At 40.9% G+C, this 11035-nt stretch overlaps 1 protein-coding gene across 1 annotated transcript in view; it reads left to right on the forward strand.

Annotated features, from left to right (window-relative positions):
- Positions 1–11035, forward strand: part of thsd7aa (thrombospondin, type I, domain containing 7Aa) — a gene marked incomplete in the record, with an annotated part of 199123 nt that overhangs the window by 98564 nt on the left and 89524 nt on the right. Inside the window, 1 exon segment of the mRNA XM_005937818.3 lies at positions 4683–4877. Within this exon segment, the coding sequence (XP_005937880.2) occupies positions 4683–4877 (195 nt within the window).

The raw sequence follows: 11035 nt of genomic DNA on the forward strand, positions 1-11035 counted from the left end.
GTTAAGAAAACAGAATAACAAGTAATAAAATAATACGATAAATAGAGTGCAACAACCTGAGTACCAGTATGGAGTATGGATATAGAATGTAGGTATAACTACTTTAGCAGCAAAAGGCCTTGATGACCAGCAGTGATAAAGTGATGGTGTCAGTAAGTGTCAGTAGTGGTTAAGGTGCTGCAATATCAGTTTTTCTCCATTTATGCATTGAGAAGTCTCACAGCTTCTGGAATTAAGCTGCTTCTCAGTCTGGTAGTTTTGCAGTTTTGCATTTTATGCTCGTCAGCTTCTTGCCTGAGGAGGCAGAATCTTGGGATTCTGAGTTTGTGGTCTATTGTTGTTGTAGTCGAACTGTGTCATGGTCCTGGGTTGTTAGACCCAGTGTTTTGTGTTTATTATTGGTGGCATCTTATGTTTCGGGTTAATTCTTGTTTTCTTAGTTCTTCGGGTTTTGGTTCTGTTGTTTAGTGTTTTATTGTTCCTACCTGTGTTCTTCTCCCCTGTGCTCTGTTCATGTCCCGGAGTTTGTGGTGCAAAACAGTTTGTGAGTTTCCTGTTTTACTTTGAAGGTCTGTGTCTCGTTATGCCATTAGTTTCAGCTGTCTCCACCCCTGCGTGTCATTTCCTCATTACCTGGTGTGTATTTATAGTGTGTGTTTGCCTCTGTTTGTCCTTGCACTGTCTGTGTAACTTGGTGAATATCTGTGGCTCTCTGCCCTTCATTCTCCACTCCTCATCCCCTATGTCACCTCCTTATGTTTTTTCCTGCATGTTGTTCTGTGAGTTATGGTTTCGGGTTTTGTTTGTTACTAGTTAAATACAAAATGCTGTTTCTAAAAGAAGGTGTTTATTATTAAGGGGATGACATGACCCTGTGTGAAAAAGGGATTGCCCCTAAATCTAATTTCACTACCTGGGCCCATGTCCTGTATGTTTTAGGTTTGACAGTGTTTTTAGTAGATAAAGGGGTGAATGGCTTAAACATGAATTGATCTCTGGTTTGGGGAAGGCCTCGGAGGGGACTGATAGCAGCTCCTACAGATAAGAACCGGAAGGGGTGTGTTTGTAGGCATGGTCCCGAACCTGAAATACAGATATTTTATCTCCAAAACTGGTTTGGCCACCCTTAGCAGCAACAACTCCAGTCAAGATTTGCAATAACTGGCAATGAATCTTTTACAGCGCTGTGGATGAATTCTGTCCCACTCGTCTTTGCAGAATTGGTGTAATTCAGCCATGTTGGAGGGTTGAGCATGAATCGCTCATCCCAGAGCATCTCAGTCAGATTCAGGTCAGGACTTTGACTAAGTCACTCCTGAGTCTTCATTTTGTTTTTCTTTAGCCATTCAGAGGTGGACTTGCAGGTGTGTTTTGGATCAGAACCCAAGTGTGCTTCAGCTTGTAGTCACAAACACATGGCTGGACATTCTCTTTCCATAGACAGTAGAATTTATGGTTTCATTACCACAGAAAGTGTACCAGGCAGTGAAACAGCCTCAGACCATCACATTATCACCACCATATTTTACTGTTGGTATGATGCTCCGTTTCTGAAATGCTGTGTTGCTTTTACACCAGATGTAACGGGACACGAACCTTTCAAAAAGTTTGACTTTTGTCTCATCAGTCCAAAGAGTGTTTTCCCAAAAGGCTTAGGGATCGTCAAGATCTTTTCTGGCAAAACTGAGACGAGCCTTTTTGTTCTTTTTACTCAGCAATGTTTTTCGTCTTGGAACTCGCCATGCAGGCTGTTGATGCCCAGTCTCTTTCTTATGGTGGAGTTATGAACACTGACCTTAACTGAGGCAAGTGAGGCTTGCAGTCCTTTGGATGTTGTTCTGTGGTCTTTTGTGACCTCTTGAATGAGTCATCGCTACTCTCTTGGGTTAAATTTGATCGGCCGGCAATTCCAGGGAAAGTTCGCCACTTTTGCCATGACTCTCCTCTGTGGTTTTCTGGAGTCTTACAGCTTAGAACATAGCATTACAATCTTTTAAACACACACATAGAGAAAGAGATAGTATAAACAGAGCAAGTTGCTGTAGAACAAAACAAATTTAAAAGTCAAAACTGTAGAATTAAAGGGTGGATGGACAAGCAGAAGAAGAAGGCCTTAGTGTCCTGCACAGCCAATACTGGCTAACTCTGGAGGCTGAGGCTGGGGCCTGACCGCCCTCAGCCTTGAAACTGGAATGGATGTAGTGTGCTTAGTCTCTGCTCATGTTCAATCTCTAGTGGATAGGGAATCACTCTCTGGCTTGGGCCCAGTGTTGGCTTATCCAGGCAGCCCTTGTCCTAGCCATAGGAATCGGGTGCGGTCCTGATGTTGACTGATCCAGGTGGAAAGACTGATGATGTGCTGGGTGGTGACTGCTGCTGTTGCAGTGTCAAGGCATTTGTGCCGAGCTGCTGCAGCGACAAGGCTTGGGTGTAGGACTGCCAGTGCTGCAACAATGACGATGGGCATCGACAAGGCTCACACTTCCACTTTAAGGACAGCACAGTCTCAGGCAGGTAGCTAGCAATCGCTGTGACAAGTGGGTGGCTTGCTGCCTGTGTGCTAAACCCACCAACTCTAATTATAGGTGAGGAGTGGTGATGTGCACCAGGCAGTTGGGAGACATGGCATACCCCACCACCACACTTTCCATTGGGGGACTTATGGTCAGGCGAGTCCCTCCGCAGAAACACTCATGCTATGTGATGAACTATTTGCCGCTCGTAAAATTCCTTGTCTGCTCGGTCCTTTATCTGGTTGTGTTATTCTGTTATGGCAGGGGTCCCCAATCCCAGTCCACGAGGGCCGGTGTCCCTGCAGGTCTTATGTGCACCCCTGATTATACACAGGCTGGAGATGAACCAGGGGAGGGAGAGGTGATGAGCTGTATGCCTCCTTGGTGTTGGCATACAATAAGTCCAATGTTTTATTGTCTCTGGTGTGGCAGGTGACGTACTGGGTGAAGGTGGGGAGAGTGGACGACAGGGAGATGTGATTTAAGCCTCCAGAGAGCAGGAAAAGGGCCTGAGGGTGCTGTGTTTGGAGTCTGCTGGTTACAGTGTGCAGGACCTCACAGGCTGCTGCAGCGTTAGCAGAAGGCGGGGCATGCACAGCTATCATAATGACGTGTGGAAACTCTCGCGGTAGATAGTACGATCTCATGCTAACCGCTAGCAGCTCAATGTCCTTACAGCTTAATAATAATAAATCATAATAATACATTTTATTTGGTCACCTTACAAAGAACAAAATTAATAAAAGGAGCAATAGTCATAAAATACATAAGATAAGTTAAAATGGCAAAACAGAGCTTGACAACAGATAAAATCAGCATTAAAGCGAATAAGCCAGTTTAAACAGATGTGTTTTGAGCTGTGACTTAAATATGGAAAGGGAGTCAATATTTCTTATGGCTGGAGGAAGAGAGTTCCAGAGCCGAGGAGCAGAGCGACTGAAAGCTCTGTTCCCCATAGCAACAAGGCGTGAGGATGGAATAGTAAGATGAATAGCAGATGATGATCTGAGAGGGCGGGAAACAGTGAGCAGGTCACACAAATATGAAGGAGCAGATTTATGGATACACAAGTAAGATTTTAAAATTTATCCTGGCTTCTACGGGCAACCAGTGAAGCTGCTGAAGAACTGGGGTAATATGAGCTCTTAACGGAGTGCAAGTTATGACTTGAGCTGCAGAATTTTGAAGAAGTTGGAGTTTATGAAGGGACCTTTTAGGGAGACCAAATAGGAGGTCAGCTTAGCGTCTCTTTGATAGATAAATGCCCAGCGTTACACCATCTATCGTTCACAAACACAGCCAGGCCCCCTCCTCTCTTCATACCACTCTCCGTTGTTCTGTCGGCCCGGATCAGATGGAATGTTTACGTGTGAGTCCGGAGTTAGCGTGGTTAGTCACGACTCTGTGAAGCACATCACGCTGCACTCCCTGTAGTTCCTCTGATGTCGGGTTAGAGCCGGCAGTTCATCCACTTTATTGGGGAGAGATCTCACTTTCCCCATAATACCCGATGGAATCACTGGCCGGTACCTCCTAACCTTACTGCGATGCTTGATCCCCGCCCGAGTGCCGCGTGTCTTCCTCTTCACCTCGCGGGGGATGTTGGCTCGCTCGGCGGTAGGCAGAACAGTGGAGACCCCGAGGGCTAACACCTCCACGCACTCTCCGGACACAGATGCCGTAAAAAATATGGTAAAAAACACAATTGTCCATAAAATTCGGAGGTCGAATGTGGAGTAGTACAGTCCACAATATAAAAACAAGAACACGAAACAACAAAGAAAGAGAAAAAAGGACTCGGTCAGGCCGGAGCTACTAATACTGGCTGCCAGCTCGGAGTGGCGCCAGAAATTATTTATTGTTGCTGTTTATTTCAGTTTTTTAATTTAAGGCAATAAAACTGTGATGCAAAAGAATTTACAATGTTGGTCATTAGTTACATTAGTTACCACATTAGAAAGTGCAATTTTCCCTTTAGTCATTTTGGCAGTCCCACCAAGAAAAGCAACATTTCATGCTCACAGCCTTTATTTTAAAGTGACTTTTTGAAGGAAATTTGATGTTGCTTTCTTAGCCCTGTTTAATTTAATGAATGTTATTATTATCTTTTAACTTTATAACACATTTTAAATTTGGCACAGTACCTTAACTCTCTTTGTATTCAACCAGGTGAACATGTGGATCGACAACTCTGCCAGGATGCCATCCTTCCTATGCCATTTATCTGCGAGGTGCCTTGCCCTAAGGACTGTGCCTTGAGCCCCTGGAGCTCCTGGTCTCTCTGCTCCCATACCTGCTCTGGAAAGAACACAGAGGGCAAACAGACCAGAACTCGTTCCATCCTCGCCTATAATGCAGGAGAAGGTAGGAACTGTATAAGGAGAGCAAAGCAGCATTGCAGCACTCATGAAGTTACAGTATAGGTAAAGGTAATTCTATTAAAAATGAATATGTGCCTCTCACCTGAGCTCCTCTGTGTATGCTGGGTCTTTCAGCAATGACATCAGCATATTTAATCAATGCAAATGTTTAACTTAATAGTACAGAAGTCCAATTTACACCTTTAAGAATACAGGGGTAGGTTGAAATTGGATGCTTAATAATAAGTCTTATTTTTACAGCATGTTTTTCATTTTCCATTAAGGACAAGAGAAAGCAATGTGAAATTTAACATTTGAACATAATCGAACGACATTTGAAAACGTTTAACCAAATCAACTTTAAACATAATCTAAATGTCAATCTAAATATCGCATCAAGTGAAAATCTTGATGGAGGCTTTTATTTTCAACATCAAGGATTATTGATGTAAAGTTGTAAAGGGTTATTCAGCAAATTTATTCACAGATGCTTTTACCATTGTTTCTACAATAAGTTGTCTTATGGCACATATGCTTTGTGATCATAAATTTCTCAAGTATTCAGATCCATCATGTTTTGGGTTTATCAAGACTACGTATTCTGCCCACAACATCAGCAACAAGTCCAAGTTAAACTTGCAAACCACGTCTTTGTACAGACTGTATACACATAAAGTGCTCACTTACCTAGCATTATCATTTCCTTGATTTCACTAAAGAAATCAAGGACACATACACACTATGTGTATATACACATACAGTGATGAAATATTGCGCAAATGTAATAGACGTACACATCTTTTGAAAACTATAAACCAGATTATGGTGCAGTTTGTTTCGTTAAAGTGACTGTATTTTAAATTTGTGTCTTTGCATGTACTTCCGTTTGGATAACAATTTTTCATTGACCATTAATCATCCCAAATCTCAGCTGCATGTCACTGGATATGGATGACATATGCATGGGCCAGATGGTGACTGGTTGACAAGTGGGTCAGAATAGGGAACGAAGCAACTGTGGAGTTTACCAGGAACAGAAGAAGAGAGAAAAAATACAGCATGAAAACCACGGATCACTTTTCATTGTTTTAAACACTCAGTTTTGTTGGTTAGCCCACTACCTTCCATCATATTCTGGGCACCTTCTGCTGGCTTTGTCTTGGCCGGTGATTGTTTTCAGACCCCTCCAGAATGTCCTTGCATTATTCCCTTAAGCCACTCCTCCAATTTTCTCTTGTAGGTGTCACTTCCTTTCTCTTTGTCTAGCACATTCACTGTTTTTGGCAGCTTGGGGATGGCCTGCCTGCCTCCATAGAGCCGTATTGCCACAGTGAGGCAGTGTTCAAAATATTTGGTACAGTGAGTCTGTGGGCCACTCTTTCGTGTGCTGCTGTTGGCCCATCGCCAGCTGCAGATAAGAGCGTTATAACTTACAAAGACCTGAAGTGAAAAAGAGTGTTAAAAACAATGAAAGTATCAACTGTCACTTCCTTCACTTTCCTTATTGCTGCCCACCTGTCAACCAGTCAGCATCTTCCAAGATGAAAATCTGACCCGAGGTGGCATTCCAGTAGAAATTCCTTCCTTTTGCCAGTCTCCTTTGCTTTTTGAGTCCAGAACGAATTAATTCACCCACTTCTCTGAGAAGCACAACACAGCAAAATCTCCAGTGTTAATTTAACACTGGAGATTTTGCTGTGAAGATGCGAAATACGTCTTGTGCGGACTGGTTAATGTTGTTAGCTCTTCCATCTTATCGGACAGAGATCTTAGATTTCTCGTAATGACATATGATATGGAAGGTTTTCCCAAGACTTCACTCTAGCTCTGCAGCCTGTCTTTCTTCTCCTTACTTTCATGTGGAGCTCCAGAATATAAAACAGTAGTTACTGTGTCAATGGAGCCATTGCTGAATGGCTCCTTCCATAATCAGATTTGGGTAAGTGGAAATATAGCAAGTAAGCTACTGAAGCTTAAATGTTTTAATACATCAACTGCTGGAGATAAAAGGTTTTTAAGAATTCTCCTCAACCTCTGATGCTTGATATGGAAGGACCACATCAGTGCTGATCAGTTCAGCACTGGAGCACCAGATGTTAAAGTATGGTTCAGGATTCAGTTTAGGAATTTTGCAGCCTGCAGATGCAGCCTCTGCGAAGATTGAATCTGCAGTGTACCGTATTTCCTTTTTACAATGTGTTCCTCCACTACATGCTTCAATCTGATGGACTGAGATCACGTGTATTGCTGGAGCGATCTGAACTTCACCAAGTGATTTAAGTGGTACTTTCTGGGAGTCAACTCTAACACGGGATTTAGTGGGGTGGGTCTCAGTTAAATCAGGTAGTAACTCGGCTGTGGAAGGCAAAAGATTTGTGGATGACTCACTGATTTGGGCCATAATGTCCTTGAGAACATAATCCCTGCCAATTACCTTAGCTAGGTTTTTAAGTTTAGGGAGGTTGGAATGGGTACTACTATATCAACTGCCTGTCTATGCAGTTTAGAGGTTTGCTCATCTACTAATATGATCCTATTAGTGGAGCGAAACCTTTTTAAGAAAATCTGTAATTTCTCCCACTTTCTTATCATCTATAGCGATACCATTGATCATCACAGCATTAAATGGAGAGTTGTTGTTTTTTTTTTCAACAATATCCAACTTTTCTTGAGACTAATCTTCATCAGAGGGTGCAGTTTAGAACTGTAACAAATGTAACTCCCCCAGACCCTTTATTTGGTTACAAAACTTTGGACCTGTGTTTAGCTTTGTTTAGGTGATAAAGCGTGTGAGATTGCAGGGAAATAGCTTGAGGCTATGTGTTTTAAACACTCACTTTGTCTGACAATACAGGAGTACAATGAACAAAAGGTTGCAGTTACTATGTTAGCAGAAAATGAAATCCACAGAGAAGTCTGACATGAATAATAGACTGCGCCAACGATAAGTAGGGACGAATAAACAGACATCAGCCTTTGGCCATTTTGGATGATGAACACGCCCCAAGAGAGAGCAACTTTAATGACAGCCACCAAATATATACATGTGCATCACGTGTCAAACAAAACACATCCCATTGGCCGTTTCCATAATTTGAGAGCATTTGCTTTATTTCATGTCAACATACTATACGTTGAAATGAAACATTGCCATTATTAGTATACTTTTCATACTTTGGAATATAAATACATTTGCTTTACCAAACTTCTTATAAGGCAGTTAGTGCACACAACACTTCATACATAACCAAAAACAGTGACAATATTTTTTTTTCTCTTTAAAAAATAGCTTTGCAGGCACAAATATTATATTAGTACAAAAATACCCAATTAAATACAAATCAAGCATAGCTACAGCTTACACTTTAGATCCAAGTTTCCTGTGTAAATTAAGAAATATATTTCCCTCCACAAAAAGTAATAAAAATACACGTCTACAAGTTGCACCAGGCAAAAGCATACCTACTTTAGCATCACGCAGTTTAGAAAAAATTTTATTCACTCAGAGTTGGAAAGATTTGTCTTGACAGGCTAAGCTAGGTGTACCAAAAAAGCCCAGTCGGCAGGCAACGCAGGTGTTTGCAAAATGCAATCAGGCACCACATGACACCACAAACTATGTTTCTTTCCGTAACGCAATCATAAATCCTAACATCCAAATGAGAGAAAAAAGAAAAAGAAATGTCCACATTACAGTCTCCTTCACATACATTTGGGCTTTGCTTTTCCTTGTTTTTAAAATGAAGGAAGATTTGACAATAGGTCAGCTGTTAAAATTTTGATGTGCATTTTGGCATAGATTGCCCAAGGCAGTCATGGAAGTACATCATTTTGAGCAGTCCTGAGTCCTCTGTTAAGGCTGTTCCTGCTTTGGTGGGCTTGGAGGCTCCTTAATTTTTAAGCAACAAAAACAATTAATGATATTACAACATCAGGAAACTTTTAACCAGGAGGAACAAATTAAAGGGCAAGAACTAGAGCGTGAAAAGGCACAATTTTAAAACATTACTGCAATTTTTTCTTAAAAATTAAATTAAATTTTTTTTTATTTTTAAAACAACGTTTACAATGCTAGGGAAAAAGTTCAGAAACTTTGACAGACTTAGGGTGGTGCTACAGTAAGATGGAAGTGTAGAGGTGAGCTCATCATAATTGGTATTGGGAAAATACCATCTATTAATATAAATTGCACTGAATCAGTCTCAACTCGAGTATGAAGGGAGGAAAGTCACAAAGGTATGGAGCCCTGAGAGACCAAACGGACTGCTACTTAACAAAACACCAGCAATAAGAAAAATTCTGCAGAAGCACACAAAACATTATGAAAATACGAAAAACAAAAATAGAAAAAAAGAAGACAGAAATAGAAAAAAAACAGAAACAGGAAAAAAACAGATTTCCAAAAGCACAAGGGAAGTGTTTCTGGGGAGACAATAACCCGACGGACCAATTGCAGGACCTAAAACATGCTAGGCTAGGTAAGTGTGTTTTAATCTCATGATTCATATAATACTGATTTTTAGGCTAATAGTTGGGCTAACACACTAGTGATGTGTCGGTCGCGAACGAAACGGCTCTTAGAGCCGGTTCTTTGACGTGAACGACGCGAAACAGCTCCTTATCGCTAGCCGTGTTTTTTTTTTTTCCCCTTCTCTCACCCTCTCCCTCGCACTTTTTTTCTGCATGCGAGCCTTGTGCTTTGCGCTGGGAAGAAGGGGGAGGGGCGGTAGTTAGATTTGCACAGGAACAGAGCGGGGAGGGAGTATGGGCAGAAATCTGTGCCATCAGAAACTGAATTTGAATAAGTTAAATTTGAATTTGAATTGCTCAGATTGAATCTGAATTGTAACTTGAATAAATGCTTTTGGAAACTGAATTTGAATTAGTCTAATTTGAAATTGAATTTATGGTTTGAAAATGATCATCACTAAATTGAAATTGAATTTTATATTTTGAAAATGAATTGATTCAGAAGATTTTATCAAACAGCTGACATTGCCCTAGCAATAAATTTGGGAGCACTGATGAGAAATTATTGTATATCATAAAAATTTTAATCAAATGAAGCAGAGGCAGTGGGACCAGTTCACAAAATTTGTTATATTCTCTTTGAGAACAGTTTAGACAATATTTTTCTGAAAAGTCTGTGTAACTTAGAATGACACCGTTATCATCCAACAAATCTGTTATGAATATAATATTTTTGTTCAAACCAGTCACTCTTGAAAATTGATTTTTGATTAAGTGTTATTACCCTATTATTCCATAAGGTTGAATTATGGGGAGAAGTTGTGGGTAAATCTCATTTTCCCAAAAATGCAACGTCTGTTTTGGAAAGTTTGATATCTTTATGGGGATTTTATTTGCCGCAAAATCACATTTCAAAATAAAGTCTAATCCTGTATACTATTTTATTAAACAAGAATCATGGGATGTGGAGCTAAGTAGAGTCTGGCTGTGACAGACAAGATTTTAACCATTTAATTCTAAGGGTGCCAACCATAAATTCCAATTCTGGAGTTTTGATACCACCTTTATTGTATCCCTTCACAAGCTGAGATCTTTCTATGTAATGGGTTTTATTCCTCCACAAAAATTCGAACACATTTCTATTTATGGTTTTCATGGTATTTATCGTTTTTTTATTTTTATATCATTTACGTGGCGCAAAAAAGGTTGGGGACTGCTGTACTAGCAGGTTGCTGAGTAGAAATCCTTGTAGTGTTTTGAAATATACCACTTTTTCCATCAGTTTCCTTGTCAGGAAACAACTTCCTGTTCAGCAGAAATGCCTCTGGTTTCAGTGGTGTGTGTGAGAGCGTTTCAGTAGTGTGTGTGAGAGCGTTTCAGTAGTGTGTGTGAGAGCGTTTCAGTAGTGTGTGTGAGAGCGTTTCAGTAGTGTGTGTGAGAGCTATCAGTTGTGTGAGAGCCAGTAGTGTGTGTGAGAGCGTTTCAGTAGTGTGTGTGAGACGTTCGTGTTTGTGACGTCAGTAGTGTGTGTGAGAGCGTTTCAGTAGTGTGTGTGAGAGCGTTTCAGTAGTGTGTGTGAGAGTAATTCGAGTTGTAGAGTTCGTGTTTGCGTTAGTTGTGTGTGAGCTTGAGTGTAGACGTTTCAGTAGTTAGACTAAATTCAGTGTGCGTCAGTTAAGCCCTTACGGCACC

Source organism: Haplochromis burtoni, unplaced genomic scaffold (assembly GCF_018398535.1).
Source record: "Haplochromis burtoni strain Fernald_Lab_line unplaced genomic scaffold, NCSU_Asbu1 Contig_235, whole genome shotgun sequence".
Lineage (NCBI taxonomy): Eukaryota > Metazoa > Chordata > Actinopteri > Cichliformes > Cichlidae > Haplochromis > Haplochromis burtoni.